The sequence below is a fragment of the Drosophila gunungcola genome, unplaced genomic scaffold (genome assembly GCF_025200985.1).
Source record: "Drosophila gunungcola strain Sukarami unplaced genomic scaffold, Dgunungcola_SK_2 000077F, whole genome shotgun sequence".
Classification (NCBI taxonomy): Eukaryota; Metazoa; Arthropoda; class Insecta; order Diptera; family Drosophilidae; genus Drosophila; species Drosophila gunungcola.
The window spans coordinates 269,749-293,344 of NW_026453240.1; the positions used below are offsets into that span (position 1 = coordinate 269,749).

General features: G+C 38.5%; 3 protein-coding genes across 4 annotated transcripts; 1 reads left to right on the plus strand and 2 right to left on the minus strand.

Annotated features, from left to right (window-relative positions):
• Nucleotides 1-13: 13 nt before the first annotated feature.
• LOC128264744 (lysophosphatidylcholine acyltransferase) lies at nucleotides 14-11,735 on the minus strand. 2 transcript variants are annotated; one of them, XM_053000400.1, is made up of 9 exons: nucleotides 11,441-11,735; nucleotides 10,930-11,376; nucleotides 5,123-5,268; nucleotides 4,577-5,062; nucleotides 3,867-4,004; nucleotides 3,178-3,454; nucleotides 2,489-2,590; nucleotides 2,285-2,426; nucleotides 14-1,695 (listed from the first exon to the last, which is right to left on the minus strand). In XM_053000400.1, exons 2-9 carry the CDS (start codon nucleotides 11,137-11,139, stop codon nucleotides 1,586-1,588), a joined length of 1,611 nt encoding a protein of 536 aa, XP_052856360.1. In that variant the 5' UTR covers nucleotides 11,140-11,376; nucleotides 11,441-11,735; the 3' UTR covers nucleotides 14-1,585. The 2 variants fall into 2 exon arrangements, with proteins under 2 accessions (XP_052856360.1, XP_052856359.1); XM_053000399.1 differs by having other exon boundaries at nucleotides 10,930-11,735.
• LOC128264745 (transmembrane protein 256 homolog) lies at nucleotides 5,511-6,432 on the minus strand. The gene is made up of 2 exons (XM_053000401.1): nucleotides 5,633-6,432; nucleotides 5,511-5,565 (listed from the first exon to the last, which is right to left on the minus strand). The coding sequence occupies exon 1, from the start codon at nucleotides 6,350-6,352 to the stop codon at nucleotides 5,807-5,809; it is 546 nt and encodes a 181-aa protein (XP_052856361.1). The 5' UTR covers nucleotides 6,353-6,432; the 3' UTR covers nucleotides 5,511-5,565; nucleotides 5,633-5,806.
• Nucleotides 11,736-17,652: 5,917 nt separating the features above from the next.
• On the plus strand, nucleotides 17,653-21,064 carry LOC128264722 (hexokinase type 2). The gene has a single exon (XM_053000367.1). The coding sequence runs from the start codon at nucleotides 17,983-17,985 to the stop codon at nucleotides 19,624-19,626; it is 1,644 nt and encodes a 547-aa protein (XP_052856327.1). The 5' UTR covers nucleotides 17,653-17,982; the 3' UTR covers nucleotides 19,627-21,064.
• The last annotated feature ends 2,532 nt before the right edge of the window (nucleotides 21,065-23,596 follow it).

A 23,596-nucleotide genomic window follows, 5' to 3' on the forward strand; every position in this document is an offset into this window, starting at 1 on the left:
GATAGACATAGGCTGGCTTTAAAATCGTACACACATATATTTTCATATATTTAAAATTTTTTTTGAGCAGATTTCTCAGCCGATTTGGGTTTGCTCTCGGTGCTGGCTTAGGGCGCTAATAATATCTATTACAATAGCACATAAATAAGATCTTTTTTTAGCTTAGGTTTAGTTCTTCTCAAAATGTAAAAACTACGGAGTTCCTTCTGTTTTTGCTCCTTCGATATCATAATCAAATTCGAAAGAGCCACGTTCCTATTGCAGATTTTCTCTTTGCAATTACACAATTACTGGTGTTTTTTCTTTGTCAATAACATATATAGAACAGACTCTGTGTGTGTGTGTGGGGGTGTTGTTTTGTGTGTTGACTTAAGTACGGGCTGTGCTCTACAAAGATTTTTTCTCTCGGTGCCAGGTGCTGTTTTTAAAGTCTATACATAAGTTCGCCGTGTGGTTTGCAAATGCACAAGAAATGTTCGATAACAAAATTCGATAACAAAATGACTGAAGGTAAGTGTACAACAGATCAAAGATCCTTAAATTTCAAATTCAGCAAAATGAAGTGATGCAAAAAGTTATTAGAATGCTCAGAACAAAATATTAAAATATTCATATTTGATACGATCAAGTCCAAAAGAGTACATTATACATCAATAATGATTAGAATGCTCATGAACAAAGCTAAAATCTTACAATCGTCAAATCAAATAGAAATAATCTAGTGCAAGATCAAATGTGAAATCGAAATCTGATGATTAACAAGTACAAAATAATGGAGCATGCATCAACAATTCAATTCAACTAATAAATTTAGTTGAGCTAGAGTTTAAGTTTAGAAAGCATTTCTGTGACATTGTTCTTTATACTTTTTAGGATGGTTTTACAATATGTTTTCGTTCAGTGTGCTTGGTGGTTGTTCAGTTTTGGTTGGTTGGTTGGTAGTTAGTGGTGTTGGTTATGATCGTTTTCGATCGCAGTTCCATTGTTCTGTGTGGTCTTCTTCTTGGTGGTGTATTCTGGCGGTGATTGGGATCAAAAAAGGGAGAGCTTCTGTTATATCTTATACCTATGGCTTGCCATACAATTCTTTGTGGTTTCTTTACTCATTTTTGGCCATGGAAATGGGGCTGCGATGCTTGCTTGCTTCGCCTGCCGCCTGCCTCTACATAAAATACATACTTGCTTACATATGCTTTATATAATTAAGTATATGTGTATATATAACGTAAGTGTGTATAATAAGAATCACAAAGATGAAATGACTTGCGTTTAGAGTCCGAGTATAAATAATAACAAAGCTGGTCGCAATCAGATCCGAAACTCTGTGCTCTGAGCATTTGTTTTACAAGAATCTATGGTAGTAATAATAATATAAATTATATTAATTACAATATATGGGTGCCAGGACACGCGCGTTACACGATAAATAAATATTAAAAATATACACTCGACAGTTGAACATTCTGCTTAGGTTGGGTTCTTCTCTTCTTGGTTACTCCTCGTCATCGTCCTCGTCATCGTCCTCATCCTTCAGCTTCAAGGCTTATACCCTTTTGCCTGAAATGCACAAAAGTGTGCTCCCTCTTCAGTTGTTGGCGGGCGTTGTGACTGCCTTCGGTCGCCTTATGTGCTCCGATTTGTGATAGAGGAATTTATAGCTCGATTTTTGCTTCTCCGTGTGCTCCACAAAGGTATCTGGCGATTATGAATGTCATATTAGATCGAAATGAGTTGCTTTGAAAACGTTCACACCACACATAGAACTTTAACTTTAACTGGGGGTTAACTTTTAAAAGATCAACTTGTCAAAGCTGATTAAAGAAAAAATTTTGAAAGGATATTGTTTTAGAGGGTTAACACCACACTTAAAACTTTATTTATAACTGGGGCCTAACGTTTCTAAAACATTGTTAAAGGTAATGTTATAAAGGTAAAGGTTAAGCTTTGGAAGATATCTACACCTGGGAATTAATAAAAGTGTTTAAAAGAAATTGCTTTAATGGGTTTACACCACACTTAAAACTTTAATTATAAGGTAAAGCTACTTTTAACTGGGTGTTAACTTTTGGAAGATCTCTACATCTGGGAATTACAAAAAAAAAGTTTGAAATAAATTGCTTCAATGGGTTAAAACCACACTTAAAGCTTAAATGTTAACTTTTATAAGATCTTCTTACTATAGTTGACTATGAGTTAGTTGATAAAGGTTCAAAATTAAATAAAAACAATAGAAGTGAGCCGTTTATCACAATTTTAGGGTTAAAATCAATAGTAAAATACGCACCAAAAGAGACATAGCCCAGGTTATCAGTATCCAGCGCATAAAAGAGCGCCTGCGCCTTTTGTTCATTCAGCTTGCCGCCAGCGTGTCTCATTAGGCGCACAAAGCTCTCCCTGTCGATTCGCTGACTAGATTCGCTATAGAGCTATAGGGTACATATAAATAAGGATTAAATATATATTTTTTACTTAGGACATTATTTATTACGTGGATCAGGGCACGCAGGAAGGTCAACAGTTCGGAATTCTTCAATTTGCAGAAGAGGGAGCAGAGCAGGAAGCTCTTCAAACTCACTGTGCCCATGCGCCGCTAAAAGAAAAGAGATGGCGAATGCCGATCAGAAAGAGAGAGCTTCAATTGGTTTCTCTGTGAAAAGTTTCCACAAACGCAAGCAATTTCAGCTTGGTATTGAATTTAATTTAAAAATTAAATTTAAAAAAAATTAAATTTAAAGTAAACTTTACTAAAAACTTAAAAATTTGAAGGTAGCTTCAACAAGATTTGATTTTTTTGGTACTTGCTTAAATTTAAAGGTTTTTATTGCATTATTCCTTCCCAAATTATTATTAGTTATTAAAAGCAGTAATTTTAAAAGTATTTAGAAATCCTGAAAACTCTGTTTGACTAAATGATTTTTTTTAAATATAAATATTACACTAATTTAATATAATACTACATTTTTTTTAACATAATGTATATAATGTATGTTACATACTTTTTAATTTATAATTTAAATGACCAATTCGCTTTACAAATGAGCCTAAAATTGATTTTTATTGTTCTTATTAAAAAATAAAAGTTTATTGAATAAGAGAACGCAAAATTTATCAATTAGCAGCAAGATGTATACTTTACAGCGTTGCAAATATCTGACTGAAGTTCAAATAAAAACTTACGTGATCGAGCAGGGCAAACAGCTTGTGCAGATTGGTGTTTTTGAGATCCACCTGGAGCAGCTCGGCAAACGTGATGATGTCCAGCCTGTCCGTGTTGGCCAGCCGGAGGAACTCCTTGGCCAGCTCCGCATCGCGATGACTCTCGATCAGGCCCAGCTTCTCGATGGTCCGCTCGATCTCGACGATGTCGCCGGGAAAGGGGATCTTCATGTCGCGGGCCCGGCTCATCACAATAACGTCCTCGAAGGAATAGTCTGAGGTGGGTACTCCCAGGGCCCTTTAAACATAGATAATTAATATTCCAAAAATCTATTTAGCTACTTTTATTGTCTATTTATGGCAGGAACCAACAAGAATTGTTTTTCAAGTAATAATCAGTTCTTTTGGCCAAATCAGTATTCTTCAGAAAAGTTTTAAAAATATCTTAATATATCTTAGTAACCGGAAAGCAATTTAATTAATATTTAATTATAATAAATAATTGTTAATATTATAAATTTTATATTCGTGTCGGGCTTTTTAATTATTAATTGAAAAATACATAAATGGCACTTAAAGCAACCGAACTTGATTGCTTTTCAATGGAAATAAAGACTATAGACTAGCACAAAACTGCTAAAAATAGTAACAATAAGGGAAATGGCCTATTTAACTTATACAAATGATGTATTTGCAATTTTGTCACTTACTTGGCCATCACCTCTCGCACATTGTTGGCATACAGATTGGCATCGGCAATTTCGTCCACCGACGGCGTGTACACGGGCAGATACTCAATCTCGCACCGGTTGTAAAACTGCGTCATCGTCAGCCAGAGAAGGCGTAACCTAGATACAATTGGGAAATCATTAATATTTGACACATACATACATGTTCAAATAGTGCAAAACTCGAATCATTTATTTACGCTAAACTTCCTTAAAATAGCACTATTACTACAATTAATTACTAATGGAATGTAACGACCTTATCAAAACTCCTTTCCTACATATTCCAGTTTTGGTATTATCATATTTCTAAACAATGAGCACCTTAAGAAATGTTTCTAATAGGATTTTAATTTTAATTTCCTAACCAAAACTCCCTTTTAAGATATCCAAGTTGCTTATTACCACAATCCTTGTTGACTGTTTTAACATGCAAACTCAATTAAAAACACTCCTAGGTGATTAATCCTATTTTTAAACTTTAAAGATGATGGTTTTATACTTGGAATATGAGTATTGGACTTTAACTGAACCTAGGTTCTGCATAATGATATGACTAAACAATATTTTTGAAGCACTTTGAATTTCAAAGACCTTAAAATTATTTTTTTTAACATCTCAGGATCTACATTAATTATAATGCCACGCTTTTTATGAACTCTTCTTTGAAAAGCAAAAACTTTGCTACTCACACGCCGGGTCCATCCCAGGTCCATGTGAAGGTGTCATATTTGTTGGGATATTTCAAGAGCACCGGTTGCACGGGAACACCGGGATAGAAGGCACCTGGCTTGAACTTAATCAGGGCGGTGCGGTTTGTGCAGGTGCCCTCGGCGAAGATGACCACCTGCGGCCAGTCGTCCGTGGAACGGGCCCTGTCGACAATGTCCTTGATGGTGTTCTGCCGCGAATTGGGATCCTCGCGCTGCACATAGATGGGCTGGGCATAGTTGATGATGCGCCCCAGCAGCGGTATGTCCGCCGTCTCCCGCTTGGCCACTATCGAGGGCGGGCCACTGGCCACGACCAGGATGGAGTCCACGTAGGAGGAGTGCGGCGCCACCACCAGAATGGGTGCCTCCTTCGGTGTCGCCGCTCGTCCCTTCATCGACACATAGTGGAACGATCCGAAGGTGTACACCATTCGCATTCCTCGGGCCGTCATGCATTGCATATGTCTGAAAAGCATGATATTTCAATTAGTTAAATATTCAGGTGAATATATGCTATATACTCACTTCCGCCAGCCGGTAAGGGGTTTCTCCTTTAGGTCATCCAATGTCATCCCGTAGAGACCAATGCAGGCGAACATCCACGCGGAGATCAGGGAGAGGACGCAGCCCACCACGCGGATGGGCAGTAGCAGCACTGTCAGCACATAGATCTGAAAAAGAATTATTCATTTAAAATATATATAAATATTTTTTGCACAGTCATCAAAATGCTTAAATCAACGGCTGCATCGTTTACAACCAGCTTTAAGGGGGGAGCTAGGGTTAAGGCTACATTATATAGTATACCATTTAAAGAGTATTCTGTTCAATTTTAAACAATTATTTTATAATTTTTACAAATATAAATATTTAGTATATAATCCTTAATATATTTAAATCAGCGGCTACATCGTTTACAACCAGTTTTAAGGGAGGAGGTACGGTTAATTCGTGTAGTCCATTTAAACCTGAAAACGCAAACACCAGAAAGATGACCATCATTTGGTTTATTTGATTTTCGTGATTTACATTTACATTTGACCAGCAGCTCATAGAAATATCCATCTTAAAATCGTCTTCCATTGTCTGGAGTACACTTTTAAGACTATATTTACTACACACTATTGCTCCCAGACGAGAAGTTCATTTTGGCATGACAACAAGGTATCATTACACACAAGAGCTGGCGCTTCTTCAAAAAGTAAGTGGCTACAGGATGAGGGAAAGCCAGGCGGCCATCAGGCAGAATCCTCCCATGGTGGCATACGGCTGCATCCATTGCTCACCGGTGAGGGCGCGGTAGTACATGGAACCGCTGAAGCAGAGGGTGCCCGTGATCATCAGAGTGCCCGTGAGCAGGGGATAGTGGGCCAGGGGCATGGCCATCATGGCAAAGGAGTGCAGAAAGTGGATGCGATTGGCCACATCCGCATACGCCTGCGAGTCCAGCTGATCCCGCACATCGTCCAAGTCCCTCAGCACATACTTGCAGTAGGCGCCCATAAAGATGGCCGATGCTCCGCCAATCCCGGCCAGCCTCACGAAATGGTAATGGCAACCGGCCAGGCAATACAGCGAGCTATGCGATCGCACATAATGATGCGACGATGGGTGCAACACCAGGTACGAATCCTCCAGCGGCATCTTGCGCATATGCCATCCAATGCTGTCCAGAAAAGCCATGGCCGTTGACAGGATCATCTCACTGACTGGATTGCTCAGGATTAGATAGTCCAAAGCTTCGGCCAACAACATGGTGCCTGATTTGTAACTACCTGATGCCACAATAATTTTGACGCAAAGCCAACAAATGTACAAATACAGTATACAGGGGATACAAATTACTATCACTATCTAGAGTTTCAAATACATCGATAAACACTGCAATCGATTGTCGGGCAATCGGCTTTGCAGTCGAAAACATCAATAGTAGTGGTGGCTTAAGAAACAAAGCATACATATTATACTCAAAGAAATATATAAAATTATGTAAATTAATTTTATACTTTAACCTGTAATTCAAATCACTATTTCTATATATAGTTTCAAAATAAACATCGATACAGAATATTCACAAGGTGACTTTGAAAACAAAGCATAAATATTATACCTGAAGAAATAATATACATATAAACTTTTAATGATTTACAACTTTTCCAAATTTTAATTATATGATTAAGTTCATTATTGGATTTTTTCCACAGATCAGAAAGCTTTGTTTTACTACTTTTTGTATTTCTTTTAATAAGAAACTAAACCAATATAAGAGAAGGCCTCTTCGTGGTGCACTAGTACTCAATCAAAATAGCCTATCACAATGTGACAAAGCAACAAAAACCTACAAATAATCACGTATACGTTATTCGCAAGCAGACGGCTATTAATGCAAACCCCACAAATCAATGGGCCTCAAACATTTCCATGTTTACATTCGCCGACCGCCAATAAACGGGCGTTAATTGCTGATTACTGATGTTTATCAGTCAAGTGAAGGCCCCCCAAAATACGCAACTGAACTTTGCTTGTCGATCCGGCCCTCTTGATAATTTCGGTTCCAGGAAACAGCATGGAAATAGTCTAGAAAGGCCCACATAATATGTCTGGGAGCTGACTTTATTTCAGCAATAATGCTCTAGCGATTATCGCTTAGTTTTATAATCTTTTCAGCTGATGACAGTCTTTGGGTTCAGAGTTCTATTTTCATACTTCTAGCATTCCAAAGATCCCCTATTTTTATCTCTTCTAATAAAAACAAAACTCATTCAGATGCTTTTGGTTTGTATATATTTGAATATATAACTAAAAGCAAGAAAATATCAAAAAATCTTGGTAAAAAAAAGGTTCCCTACCATTTTATTAAAAACCCGTGTCAACTCTATAATATAGTATTTTCGCAGCACGCTTTATTTACTATTTAATCAAATAAGAGAGTATCGTTTTATATGATTGTAGATTACTAATAATTTTAAACAGTAATTAAACTTTCAAAATCTAAACTTTTTTTACCCAGAATTTGCCGTTAATTATCCGTTAGTTATTCGGATACGGATAATTAACGCCAAATTCCTGCAAAAAAATTGTTCTTTAAGTTGAATAACTTCAAATTTTATTCATTCCCGAATAGTTAACGAATAATTATAGCCAAATTATGGTTAAGAAAAAGGTTTTGATTTTGAAAGTTGTAATCTATATAAAACATTGAATATATTAACAATATAAATTATATAAATCATATAATAATTTTAAAAGCAGGGTGATAGGTATTTTAATGAAAAAAAAAATGCAATCGTAAAAGCAACAGCACGACAGGTTAAACCTTTTAATTTTGGTTGAAAGTGAAAATTTCATAATTGTTGAATTGCTTTAGAGCTTTGATACTATTTTTTCGACCGCAAGTGTTTATGGCGACATGGCCAAAGTAGCTGCATGCCAACTCAGTGGGAAGCAGCAACAATGTCAGGGCCAGACGAGTGCCTTGAACTTCGGACGGAAGCGAAATGAAAGCGAAACTGGTTTTTGCATTGTGCACGCAGTGATATTACCCCCCTACATCACAAAATGCAAAAAAAAAACAAAAAAAAACAAAAAAAAACCCCCCTTTATATTTATTCATATTATTTTAGTGGGTCAATGGCTCAATAGGTACAGCTGATCTCAGACTCTCAACGTTGTATCTATAGCTATATTATACACACAAACCTGACTATTTATACGCCCCACTGCAGTTATCAATTTTGTTGCTGTTTTGCAACAATTGTCGTTTATTGTTCAAGACTTTGAAACTTGACTCAGCGATAGCGCCACTTAGATGCGTCACTGAGATCGGTTATAGCACGATTCCTACTGATTATATTGTATTTGTTTACCTCACGTGATTATTAAGTCATTGTATAATATGTAGGCTAATGGGAATAATTGAATACTGAGACTTAATATTCAAATTAAGAGCATTTAAAGTAACAAGAAAATATAAATGTATTTTTTGTTATATATTATAAACAGAAAGTCTGTTTACCAAGTCTAACTCAAATGCAATCTGGAAAATCATCTAAGGTTCTTAGTCATTTTAATCTTAAATCCCTATTTATTTATAGAAACCATAAACATATACAGCAACTAATCCCGTCACCAATGGCTACAGCTCATTTAAAACACACCACAGACGGTGTGAATCAGAAAAACAATTTATCAAATAGTGAAAAAAAAGGTCTATGTTTGACTTTTAATTATTCAACTTGATAAAGTGTCAAAATGATAGAGGAAATGATGTATTAGTATAATTGATAATGCAAAAGTGCGACCATAGAACTTAAGATTAAAAGTCAATAAAAAAAAATTTGCAATGGAAAATTGATATACATATTTACGTTTTTTTCGCCGTGCAACTATTAACCGAAATTAGACAATTTCCCGGGAAAATCTGCACTGATCCGTAAACAAGCCGAATCACATGTGCTGTTCATTGTATTTGCTTTTGTTTATTACTGTGTTATTGCCAATCGCAGCAATTAGTGCCAAGTGCAAATAGCGAGCTTAACCAAAATATGGTAAGTATGGTATGTTACGTACGGTACGTTCCGTTCTATAGGATATACATACATACATATGTACATACGTATGCATATATTTAGCAGCTGGCGAATTCTCCGATATAACCCACGTGCAAGAAACTAGCAGCGTTTCGCTTTAAAACCAATAAAACCCCTGACGCGGCAATGGGAGTTAGCGATAAAGTGTCGGGTTAATCGATGGGGTGATATATATTGTTAAGGGTTTTCAAGAGGGCTGGGGATTGTTGAACCCGAACCTTATTATATGACAATAGCAGGAACTGTACAAAAAAAACTCGAAGAAAGAACAACGAAAATGTTAGATACACCATAAATATACCCGGTTATAAATATTTCAAGATCCTAGCCTTATAAAATATTATATTTGTAATTACTTTGAGTAACGTCATTGGTATAAATTATTCAAGTTTATTTCAATGAACAAAAAATGTGTGCTATCAGAACGAAACTAATTTCAAAACATTTATGAGTCAATAAAATTGCAAATTCCATTTTAAAATCTTTTAAGGGATGCGTTTAATGGGTAACATTTCTATAGTTTTATTTTAGATGGAATTTGCAGTTTGCAGGGTATAATACAAATATTTCATATTTGTACCTTTTCCTATATATGTATTTTTGTATCTTATAAATCTATTCCCTTTAATTCCTATTAATGGTATTTAATGGATTGCTGAGTTTTTAAGATGTTTAAGAATTACAAGCTTATAGGTTATCAATATTAATGGGTTGCATAGTTTCATGGAAAAGTAAGTCGTGAATGTTTACAAAACGTATTTTTAGTCAGTATCTTTATGATTCCCTGTATCGTATTTGTTTTTGTCTAGGTTTTTAATTTAAGACTTAGAGGTTGTATCTTTAAGATACTCAATAAACAAATTATGGTATCACAAATAAAGTGCTGATAGGATCTTTATGTTGCTGAAATGGTTATATCTGTTTTCTGTTTTCTTTTTGCACCAGAATACCCCTTAATAATGTCTTATCCCAGTACACCCATTCATCTCTTTAGCGCACCCATTAAAAAGGCATAATAGATACAAGAGAGAAAACGGGAATAAAGCGGAACAAGAGCCCCCCATTTGATTTGGTAAGTGCGAGGGAGAGGCATGGATTTCTGTCAATACCAACAATAACAACTATAACGGCACACATGCCAAAAGAACCGGCGTCGCAGCAGCAGCAGCAACAACAGCAACAATCCTAGTGGGGCTTAACAACAACAAAGAGAACAAGAAAATCATACGATTCTCGCTGCCGCCAGCAAAAAAAATCGCTGACGTAGGCAGAGAAGTCGACAGAGCCAGATAAAAAAATAGAGGAAAAAGGAGGTAAAAGCGGCAAAAAAGGAAAAATAACAACAAAAACAATGCGATAAAGAACAAGAACATTGACCAATGTAACGGCACAAATGCATGTCAAGTGCAATGCGAAGGCGAGAGAGAGAGAGAGAGAGAGGGAGAGATGAGGCGATAGAAAGTTCTCTCCCGCTCTCACTCTCCAGTGCAGATCGCCAGTGGCGTACGAAAAGTAATATTTTTTTAAAGCACTTCCGTTTCCCTTTTTCTATAGCTATTATGCTGATAGCATAATAGCAACGTTTTGAGGAAATCCATAACGTAAGCCCCCCTTGGACGCGCGCCTGGAGATCGCACATGTGCCCGATTTGCATGAATGAAAAGGGGAGATGGAAAGAGGTAGCAGCAAAAACAGAGTCGTGGGAGGGGAAGGGGGAAGGGAGGAGGGGTCTGGCTCACTCACCTTGGCCACCTCAATGTGACTGTCGATTTCGATGCGATGGACGAACGGATTTATGTAGTTATACCCCTTGGAGGCCCACGTATCCTCCTCGGAATCGCGCTTGGACAGGCTGGCGGCCACTCCCACATCTCCCACATCTCCGACACCGCCCATCACCCCCGCCGGCGGCACTTCCTCGCCGCCCGATGGCTTGATTGTCGACGTTGTCATTGCCCCTTTTCTTCGAATTCACTTCTTTCTTCTTCTTTCTTTCACTATAATCACACCACGCACTCCCGCACAGCGGTTAAAAAAATAAAAAATAATAATAACAATGATGGTTTGGACTTCACTGGGACTTGACTGGTTTTCAACCGCTGCTTTCCGAGTGCTTTTCGCTTTTCAAATACGAATCGGTTTTATATTCGCGTGCCAAGCGGTGCCATAGATAAACTAAAATCCCGTAAACTAAAATTCCATAGTATAGGTATAGTTATTCGATTCGCTCGCGAGCGGAACAACAACAAAATACCTTTTGCAAACTCTTCGCTGCGCAGTTTCGCAGCACTTTTTCCGCGGCGTCTCGCAACACTGCTGCGGCCAGTCGATAGGCACTGGAAAAAATACCGAAAGAAACACCACCTTTCTATTCTGCTGATCCGGCAACTCTGGCTACCGACTTGAGATGGCATTCATGGAATGTGATGGGTAAGTTTCAAAAAAAGCGTTATAAGTATAATAATAATAATTTCAAATTTCAAAGGAGGGACTTAACAAAACGATAATAATTTGGTTTATTACAAATTTGATATAAGTGTTGATGATTTTTAAATGTTAAACTTGACTTCACTTCTGGCAACGCCTGCTAAAGGCGCCTAAAATTTGAAATTTGAAAATGCAGAGCTCCTTCGACCGTTTGCCTTTCACGTGCTTTTGCCTTTGCTTTCCACACACAGCATCGCGCCACCCAACAATTTGTATGTTGTATGGCACGAGTCGGTCTAATCTGGCAGCAGACCCCCAGTTCACGGTCCCGCCGTCTCATGTGTCCAAAACGTGTTTTGGTTTTCGTCCAAAAAAAAATCAAACTTTACGATCTTCATCGCAAACGTTTCCAAGGCAAGACACCTTCGGTTAGTCTAGTAAACATTCAAATGTCTAGGCTATTTGGGCTATTTGGGCTATAGCTTTATCAGCGGACCGATCCAACCAGTTTTATTCCGTTGCGTCTTATGGTTAGTTTCTCGAGATGAAACGGGTTTTTCGGGGATCACTTGCAATAATCTTATATCTTATAGTGTCGAGCGGGCGGCGGGGGCGCCATCAACTGTTATACGCCTGCGCCGGTGACCTTGACGAAGTTTATTCGCCGCCCTTTACCCCGTGACCTTGCACAACTCGATTCTGTTTCGCACGAAAGCGAAAGGAGTGCCGGATTGCAGGGGGACTTATGTATATAGTAGTAGTTTAGAGGTGGTTCTTTTGCTTGACCAAGCCTCCCCTCCCCTCCCCTTCCCTCCCCTTTTGCCTCCCACCGCCCACCGCATAATCAGCCAACCAACAAGGCCAAACGAGCGATTTTTAATGACTGGCTGCGTTTTTTAATGGAGTTCTTATCCATATATACATTTTAGTTTTGATATTTTTATTAACCAACACATGGATTCCCAATTTGTTAAATCTAAATTGTTCTGCACAATGTATTCAAACACAATTTTTAAAAATAAATACAACCTGTAAATAAAAAAAACATCCTTAACAATACTTCCAAACGATTATAAATTACCATCAATATTTTTGTGATTTTTGTTTATAAGACTTTTGATATAAAATATACAAATTTTTTTAAATCAAATATGAAACAAAATCAAATATATTTGATCTTGTTCTTTTTTAAATATGTAAAGCACATTTAATAGTTATGAATCCGTTTATTTTATGTTTTGATATAAATTTGTGTTTTATTGTCAGGATATGTAAGAGCTCACATGCGGTGTTTATTTGTGTTTTTATTATACCGCCAAAAGATTGCTTTGATAACTAAATATATATTTTTTAAACCTAAGAAGCGGTACTATTGCCCTTGCCATTTGGATACTTTATTAATTAAAAGTGCGTATGCCTATAAGCTTTTATAATAATTTATTTGTGTGTGCTATAAAGTTACGTATAACATAAACATGTGCGTTTATTTATTTGTCTTTTTATATTATGTGGATATTTTTCGCTGAATTTCTCTGGGCGATTTTGAACATTTTTTATGGGTTTTTTGTCGCTAATTTTGTTTTTATCTATTTTTCCCGTTTAATGTGGTTTTGCTTTTTTTTTTGCCTCTTTTCTGTCAGATGAATTTTCCGGCTTTTGGCCAGGCGTCACGTGAAGTTATTTACAGTTGCCAAAAACGTAGTATAATTAATGACTTTTGTTTATAAACCGAAGGCCGACGATTTTCACAAATTTTCCACGCGCTTTCGTTGGCTGCATTGACCCCTTCAAGTGAGAGCGAGATGGCGAAGGAGAGAGAGAGAGAGAGAGAGAACGATAGAGAGTGGGCGACGTCATCATCATTGACGTCACAGTCGACATACTGAGAGAAGAGCTAATATCATACGATAAAATGCTGTAAAAATCGATTATTCAGTATATACAACACAAAGACGATGAGCAAGCGCACATGGGCAAACCCCCAATACAATCGCAGAAACACCCACACACGTACACACCGAGCACATTCAGTGTGTGTGTGTGATATGGGGCGAGCCCCCAAAACTGGATTCCCAAAAAGTGTACTACTAAATGAAAGAGCACCGGGGGCGAAGGCGCAAGTATGACAGTTGAAGGTGACACCGGAGACACAGGCAATGGGATATGGATATGTATAACAGTTCTGTAATCCCCGCTTTGGCTGACGAAATCATTGGAATTCAAGGCGTGGTTGGGCGGTGTAAAGGGAACTGCCCGAACCCCTTACAAAAAATCCAACTGGAACCAGTTGAATTTTTTTTCTGCAGCTTTTGTCAAAGGGGTTTTTACCTTAAAGAACCTGTTATAAAATTCAGAAGCATAGCTATCTATAACAATTTAAAGTGTTTTATGACTTATTGATGACAAAATCGGTGAAATTCAAGACTCACTTATTAATAATTTCACCAGTATTCTTCCTTTTGGATAATATGCATTTGTTCACACGTACACCTGTGATTAAAATAAATGTTAGCCTGTAAAAAAGTAAGTGTAAGTATTTTTGATTTTTTAATTTTAAAAATAGATAATTTTTTTAAAATATGTACATATGCGTGTCACTTATTCACTCTTTGTCTCTGTTTTTAATGTGTTTTTTTTTGTAGATCTTGATCATTTACAAACGAAGTATAACAGCACTTGAAACTCATTGCTCATTTTCAAAGTGCTGATTCATCGTGCCAATGCACCTATTTTTTTGTGGTCTTATCATACATATATCACCACAGACATATTCACATATGTACATACATACATATGTACATTGCATGCATAGAGAATTAAACAATCATATGTGAAAACCAGTACAGTAGGAACTCGTTTGTTAGCTTGTAGATCAGTAACAATTGAACACCTTTTTTTAGGACACAAGGGGCATTTATTTGTGCAGCTTAAAGGTATTTTTATAACTATAAGATTAAGTCATTGAAGGATTAGATATTTAACGATGACTGTTGCGGCACTTGATGGAATTGAATGACACGCCCCCTTCTTTGGCCCCCTCTTAAGTGGCTTGGCCCCTCTTTCCTTTCCACCCCTTCTTCCCACTCCCACCCTCTTCTTTTACTCTATTTCGCATGTCAGCAAAGCAATTTCCGTGGCTGCAGATAAGAAAAAGAAACAACTGCGTTTGCCATTATTATAATGTGGCTACCTTTTTATGTACCCTAAAAGAGAATTATTTGAATTTTTCAGACAGTTGGTAAGATCCTTAAAATCTTAATAAATCTTAATGGTCCTGGATGAGTTTAAAGAAATATTACCTAGTGTAAAACCTTTTTGATCTTGCAATTTATTGAACACATATGTACATATTATATTGGGAATGGGCACTAATTAAATCCTACAAATCCAATTTGGTTTACTAAATTCTAAAGTTATTTACATTTTAGTAATAATAATGGTGCTCTATAATAATATTGATTGCAATTGGGTAGATTTACATATTAATGGTACTTCTAAATAGGTATAATCATATCGATGAACTATACCCAAAAAGTATTTATTGATTTTTAAGGGTATCCCTCACTTTGGCTTTAAATATAATAGATTTTTTTTTATTTTGCAATTGGCCTCTGTGTGTTCCTGAGTAACGGAACGTGTAACCAAGCCAGATAAACAATTAATCAATTCTGTCGCACCAGTTAACACACACTGACGCACGCAGACACACCTACACTTGGTAATATACATATGTATGTATATGTACAAAAAGAGTCGGGGGAGCGTCTTTCCATATAGAAAAAAACATCTTAAAATCGTCAAAAGTCACTGAATTTTTAATGCACTTTGCACTTTGGGATTTTTGGATTTTATTTTTGGAGCTTTATTGCCCCCAACTGGCGTAAACAACTAATGAATTTTATTATTGTTGCGAAATAATTTCGCAAGACACGTGCAGCACGGTGTGTGGGAGTGAGAGGGGGATAGACAAACGCAGAGTGAGAGGGAGTTGCAGTTGTTGCTTTGCCCCCAGACGTCATCGCACTCGCTCTCTCTGCCCGCCTCTCAGCCTCTCTTTCCACCCAGGGGGCGTGTGCCGTGGCTGTGAGTGAATGGAATATGCGTACAGCGGGGTGTAAGAAGTTAGCAATGCTGTGAAAATCCACTGAGACATTTTTGGAAAAAACTCTATTTCTCACTTAATGATGTGTCTGTTTTAAGTTTGCAAATTATTTAGATTTTAAAACTTGTGACTGTTTTTGAAATTTAAATTTCCCAAAAACAAATGTAATAATTGTTTAACATGATTTTCAGTTGCTATTTGTTGCTCTTCGACTGTTGGTGTCTGGTCTTGTATAACAGTTATGAGGCCACATGCCAGCACACACGTTTGCAGACATGCCCACGTACATCCATATGTACATCCATACATACATAAATATGTACTCTCACTTGTAGTTGGAAGCGCTTTAGTTGTTTTTGCTGCAATTGCGGACGAGCCTCTTTGCAGAAAAGGTAGAACAAAAAATGCTAGGCAAAAACAACTTTGCAAAAATGCAGCGACCAAATGAAATTGCACATGAAATCTAGTTGCGAAATATGAAAAATCCATGGGCAACAACAAAATTCCATTAAACCGAGAGCGAGTAAGAAGAACTTCAAGCTGGGCGGCGCACGTACACATACAAACCAAATGGGGGGCGGGTGTGAAGAGGAGCGGAGCGGGTAGACGAGCCCCACGGACACTGTAAAAATACATTTATAAATAATAATATGTACATATACGACGAGGATGTTGACGCGTCGCCAAAACTAGAGAATTCCAAGAAACTGTAAAAGTAGAAGTGGAAAGGGGGGCGGTGGCGGGCTCGGCCAACAGCTAAGCAAACTGAGAGAGAAAGCCGCTCTCTCTCTCTCCCGTTTCAGCTGGAATGACACTGTTATAATGATACCATCAGAGAGAGAAAGAGAGCGCAACCCACAAGCTCTGCTCAAAAAAGAGTGTGGTATCGGGGCGAACACGGATAGGGAAAGGGGGTTCAAGGAGCGAACCCAAAACGCAAAGAGCAAAAAAATGTACCATCCTAGCAATTTTCGAATGCCCTTCTTTCATCAAGAGGTTCTGTAGCATAGAATAGTATGTAAATATCCTTTCATGCTTAGAAACAGTAAATGGCTAACATGTCGTATGAGTAATATAATCATATAATCTTATCTTAATTATGGTTTTCCATTAAATTTTAATACGGTGAAGTAAATAGCAATTCTCCCTTAAAATGTGCATATCTTCGAAATTGGGTATATTACCAAACTTATGTATAAGTAGGTATGTATTATTTAAAAATAGTAATAAAATAATTTAAACCAAACAAGTCATCTAGTCCATTGTACCCTACTACGTGTAGGGTGTCACCAAACTGCTGACGACGGCAAAACACCGCTCTCTCATAAGCGGAAGCGAAGAGAGCCACCCAGGCCCTTGTAGTTCCTCGTTTATGCAATGCAAACAACGAGATGTTTAGGCTAATACTGGGAATTGTTTAAAATTAGCTTAGTTAAAAATATTAAAACGTTTTCATGTTAGGTACTCAACGTTTTGTTCAGTTAACTACCAATGAATAAACTTGTAGTCAAATGGTTTAATGACAAATGTGTATGTTAGTTATACACAAAATAGTACAAAAATGTCCCACATATATTGTAATTAAAACACCTGAGAGTAGTTGTTGGTAAGGTTTTTAAAAATGTACGATCACGATATCGTATGCGCGATAAATTTTTAAATTTACGATCACGATATTACGCATACGGCATATTTCTTTTTTTACCGCATAAACGAAAATTGCCGCTCTCATTCTCTCATTTTCATATCGCATTGTAGACCCAGAAATCGGCGTACATATACGCGCCATATCTCCAACCAGCCCGCCCCAAAACCGATTTTCAGGTTTTGACCTTCAAGGTTCCTTCACGACGCGAAAGAGAGCCAGCCGCAGTCGCAGCCGCGGTCGCAGTCGACGTGGGCAGCGCGCAGCAGCAGCGGCAGCGAAAAGTGAGCAATAGTCGGCGAGTGGATTTAATTCCGTAAAAAACGTTTAAACGTAGCGGACGCGTTCAGCGGACAAAAATAAAACACGGAGAGCGAACGACGACGACGCGTTGTACAAAACTCAGAAAGAAACTCAAAAACTCAAACACTCGAGCGAGGAGAAGAGCAGAAAATTGTCATTGAAAATTGCAGAAAAATCGCGAAAAGCCACAGAACAGAAAAACGGAAAACGGAAAACTGCAAACTGCAAACTGAAAACAACAACGCGAGTGTGTAAATATACAAAATATATTTGTTGTACCATTTTTTTTTTTGGCGTGTGTGAGTGAGCGGAAAAAAGAATGGATCGGGAGCTGAACGGCGCGATGAGGAGCGTGTCCATAAATAGCGCCCAACAGAATGGTCACAATAACGGCGTTGGCGGCGGTACAGATGAAACGGACCGCGTGGGCGTGGCAAGGGGAGGCGTGATCGAGGCGGTACTGAGTGCAAGCAAAACTACAAATGCAGCAGCAACGGCGGCGGCAGCGGCGACGGCGGCGGCGGCGGCGGCGGCGGATACTACAAATGCAGCGACAAAATTAACAACACACAGTCCGCAGCAAATTGCACTCTTATCCGCTGTAGAGAAAAAGAAGATGGTGCACGAGTTATGTCAGCAGCTGCTCTTAACGGACGAACAGGTTCAGGAGCTGTGCTACCGCATCCTGCACGAGCTGCGACGCGGCCTGGCCAAGGACACGAACCCGAAGGCGAATGTCAAGTGCTTTGTAACGTACGTGCAGGACCTGCCGAACGGCAATGAGCGTGGCAAGTTCCTGGCCTTGGACCTGGGCGGCACCAACTTCCGGGTGCTGCTCATCCATCTGCAGGAGAACAACGACTTTCAGATGGAGTCGCGCATCTATGCCATACCGCAGCACATCATGATTGGGTCGGGACTGCAGCTCTTCGATCATATCGCCGAGTGTCTATCGAACTTCATGGCCGAGCACAATGTGTACAAGGAGCGCCTGCCGCTGGGCTTCACCTTCTCGTTCCCCCTGCGCCAACTGGGCCTGACCAAGGGTCTGCTGGAGACCTGGACCAAGGGCTTCAACTGTGCCGGCGTGGTCAACGAGGATGTCGTCCAGCTGCTGAAGGATGCCATCGCCCGCCGGGGCGATGTGCAGATCGATGTGTGCGCCATCCTCAACGACACCACCGGCACGCTGATGAGCTGCGCCTGGAAGAACCACAACTGCAAGATCGGCCTGATCGTGGGCACCGGGGCCAATGCCTGCTATATGGAGCGCGTGGAGGAGGCGGAACTCTTTGTCGCCGAGGATCCGCGCAAGAAGCATGTCCTGATCAACACGGAATGGGGCGCCTTCGGCGACAACGGCGCCCTCGACTTTGTGCGCACCGAGTTCGATCGCGACATCGATGTGCACAGCATCAATCCGGGCAAGCAGACCTTCGAGAAGATGATATCCGGCATGTACATGGGCGAGCTGGTGCGTCTGGTGCTGGTGAAGATGACCCAGGCGGGCATACTGTTCAACGGCCAGGACTCGGAGGTGCTCAACACGCGCGGCCTGTTCTTCACCAAGTATGTGAGCGAAATCGAGGCCGATGAGCCGGGCACCTTCACCAACTGCCGCCTGGTGCTGGAGGAACTGGGCCTGACCAATGCCACCGACGGCGACTGCGCCAATGTGCGCTACATCTGCGAGTGTGTGTCGAAGAGGGCCGCCCATTTGGTGTCCGCCGGCATAGCCACGCTGATCAACAAAATGGACGAGCCGACGGTGACGGTGGGCATCGATGGCAGTGTCTATCGCTTCCATCCCAAGTTCCACAATCTGATGGTGGAGAAGATCTCGCAGCTGGTCAAGCCGGGCATCACCTTTGACCTCATGCTGTCCGAGGACGGTTCGGGACGTGGAGCGGCCTTGGTGGCCGCCGTCGCCTGTCGCGAAGACATCCTCAATAGCAAGAAGTAAGACCTGAATCTGGAGGAGCCAGGTGGAGGATGACGAACCAGGAGGAGGAGCAGCCGCCGGAGCAGCTGAAGCAGTCCTAAGAGCAACACACACACACACCCACACAACAGCAGAGCAAAAAACACCTAGTAAACGGCCACGGTGGCGTATGCGTAATTACAGTAGAGCCTCGCTAACTCACAAGGGCCCTGCCAAAAAAAAAATAATAACAAGCTGCCACAAAGAAAACGGAATCGAAAAGCTCCCCCCCCCCAAAAAAAAAATAAAAATTTGGGGCCTTTTTGAGTTAGCGCGGCTTGGCTTTAGTATTTTAATTAGGCAGAAAACCAAGTTTTTAACAGAAAAAGCCCCCACTAAGAGACAGAAGATCTGTGGCATTCTATCTCTTTCTCTCCTAGTTCAAACAAAAAAAAAAAGAAGAAATACGAAAGACACTATTCTTAATGATTATGGATCGATTTTCGATTTTTGTTGAAGATTTGTTATGCTATTATATATATATATATAATATATTTTACAAAACCATAATATACACACACACACAAACAACATAATGTATGTATATGTTTGCGTATATATAGTACAATTTGTGAAGCGAATTTCTTTTAGATTTCGATTGAGGCAACAAATTTTTTGGCGATTCCCCGCCCAAAGAACCCCTCAAAATAACCCTCTACAAAAACAAAAAAAAACGAAAAAAAACAAAAAACGGAGATACTTAAGAGCAAGCGAGAGAAGAAACTGTTATACTACTGTGCTACAAGCATTCTAGCATATCCTGCAGGACAAACGGAAAGAGAAACTGTAAAACCGCACATTGTTAAAGCAAAAACGAAAAAGCAACAAAACACAAGCCGCTAGAAGAAGAGACAGAGAGAGAGAGAGAAAGAGAGAGAGGGAGAGAGAGAGAGGAATACTAGGTAAAGCTAACGTGTCCTTTCTGTAATTGTAAATGTTTATATAGAACCTATTACGAAGCGTTATATGATAATACTGCATACATATATATTTACATAAATATATATATATATAAATATAATATATTTAGCCACTATATTACTGATTTTTTTTTTGTAATGTATTGCTTGTCTTTGTTTAGTGAATTTGTTTGTTGTTAACACTTAAGCAGAAAAAAAACTAAACAAAAAAAACTGTTTTTTTTTTCTTTTGATATAGAAACGCACTTTGTGAGCTATTATTTATGTAATTGTACATTTGATCTAGTTTAGTGTTTAGTTTTTATCTTAGTTTCTAAATGTCGTCGAAGAAGCCCGCAATACAACCAACATTTATCCCCCCACCCCAACGTCCGACCCACAGAGCCCCTTAATTATATTTAATTATTGTTTACAAAAACAACAACGGAGAAAATGCGAGAAGCAAAAGGCAAATATGCGAAATGAAAAGCAAATAAAATTTGTTCTTAATTCATACACAAGTAATTGTTATTTATTTTCAATGATTCTTTTTGGTACTTTTTAGGTGTTTTTTTTCGGTATGATTTGATCTATTTCCAGTATCATTTGGTATATTTTGATCATCATTTTTGCAGCTGCTGGCCGGCATGCTCAGGCAACAACAACAACAAGAACAACCACAACAACAACATAAACAATTCGCAATCATGGCAAAACGAAGACACATTTTTTTGGTCTAATAATAAGCAGAGGAAGCCTAAGAAATATGTTAGAAAGAATATATAGAAAAAAAAGCGAACCAGTGTTTCTATTTTTCAACAAAAAAGATTGTAAAATAAACTTAGCCCATGTTATAAAAAGATAAAGCCTATAAAAACTCTCGTTATCAAAAAACGATTTAAACATAAATTACGAACAAAAACTAAACCACAAATCGAATGCTTGGTGAAGAAGATGAATTTAGTAAATGATATTAACAAATGGAATGTTTGTGTCGACAGTGAACAAATAAAAACCGATTGAACCAAAAAAGGGATACGAAAATCTAATGGAAAACAAAGTAAATGCGTGGAACGTGTTCTTTTGGGTCTGTCATTGCGGCTATCTATTTTGTTTAAAATTATATTCTCGTTTTATTGCCTCTGCAGTTTTTATTATTGTTGCTGCAGACTAAAATTATACATCATCAGGGGCAATAACAATCAGTCAGCACTTTGCTAGCTCAATTTTGTTATTTATATTACTTGAACATACCCTATACGCAAATATGGGTGTTTCTATTTCGGCAGAAGTATTGGGTAAGTAACAAAAGAATTATTATTTTTAAGTTCGCACTACACAAAAGGTTTAAATTTATACATTTTACTTTCTTTATAATTTAGTTTTTTTTTTTTTATTTGCCTAGTTTACTACATATTTTATTCACTTTAAATTTTAATTTTTATGGATATATTTGGGATCGTTTTTAAATAATTTCTTTTTAATCATATCAAAATTATCTGCAGAAGAACAACAAGTTTTAAGTAAATTGGTATCAAACTAAATAAATAATGATAATAAATATAATTCTTATATCAGATAATGATTTTTAAAGTAAGTGAAAATATTTAAATTTTGTATAAATTTAATTTAAGATTAAATACGATTCATTTTTCTTAGTCACAGAACGAAAGTATTGCTAATCTCCCCCATTTTTTCCAGGGTATTACCATCGCCGCAATCAGCCGGTGCACTTGAGTCTTACGTAGCTTTTCGCTGCTTTTGTAGTCCATTTTAAATTGAATCATTTGCAGTTGAGTTTTCGTTTGACGCATTTGAATTACAAGTGCTGGGATCCGAGGCAGACAAAAGGCTTGATTGAGCCATTGATCGCAAGAGGAAGGGGTTTACTGATGACTGATGAGGCGGTTAAGCAAGCGTTCGATAGCCGCTCGTGCAAACGCCAAAGTCTCTGTATAAAATAAAATGGGGAAATGAACGGGTGGCGAGGGAAAAAGTACTTATTTTTTCTATTATTAAACCCCACAGAGCTCGAGTTCCGCGAAAGTTGTTTATAGAATTTGAAATGAAAACGATTCTCAGGCCGAGCGAGATGGCGATACACTGCATTCTCATTTAAGTCGCGATCACGTTTTACTGCGGCACAAAACCAATCTAAATATCTTGAATGCAAATTTCCATTTTTAATGCTTGTCTGCGGCTTCGGCGGGGATCCCAAATTGAAGACACCCTTTGGGTATTAACCAGCTCGAAAATGAGACGTTTTGAAGGCATTTAAATTTGGAACTGATTTGGCATTTTTGAGGACCTTTTCTTGCCCAAATTTTGTAGATACTTTTTCTAGTTTAGGTATAATATTTAGAAAAATAAATAAATTCCTAAACAACATCATAAATTTGGCTAGCAACCTATCTGCTGATTGACAGCTCAACTTTATTCTTGTTAATTCAATGGTATGACCATGCCACTCAAAATCTGTCGTAATTTACATAGGATGCAAGGTCACACTTCAACACATTGAAGATACTCTTTGGGTATTAACCAGCTAGCAGTATGCTTTTTAATGATTTATCTAATGGCTTATCTAACTAATATCTACTACGAGTTTAGATATTAGTTAGATAAGCCATTAATCTTACACAAACGAAACATTACTCAACACATTTTTACTCCTAGTCTTATAAGTCAATCGCTTTTAATTCCATCGCACTTGATTTTGCATTACAGTCGCCATAACCCGCCGCAATGATTTTACGGCCCCACTTAGCCCCACTTAACACCTGATGCCCTTGACTGTCGCTCCGCCAACCCCCTGCCACCACCACCCCCTAAGCAACCCACTCAGCTTTTCTTATCTCTCACATTGTCTGGCTTATCAGTGGCTCACGCCCTCCAGATGCAATTGCAGTGCGCTTTTCTGAAAACCCCTGATTAATGAACAGTTGTTCTTTCTTTTAATTTCACCTAATTGTTCGTTTTGGTAATGAAATTGTCTTGCGAACAACGCTGCGTATGCGTAATTTTATATAATGTAGTAAGTCTTTCCTAAGAAC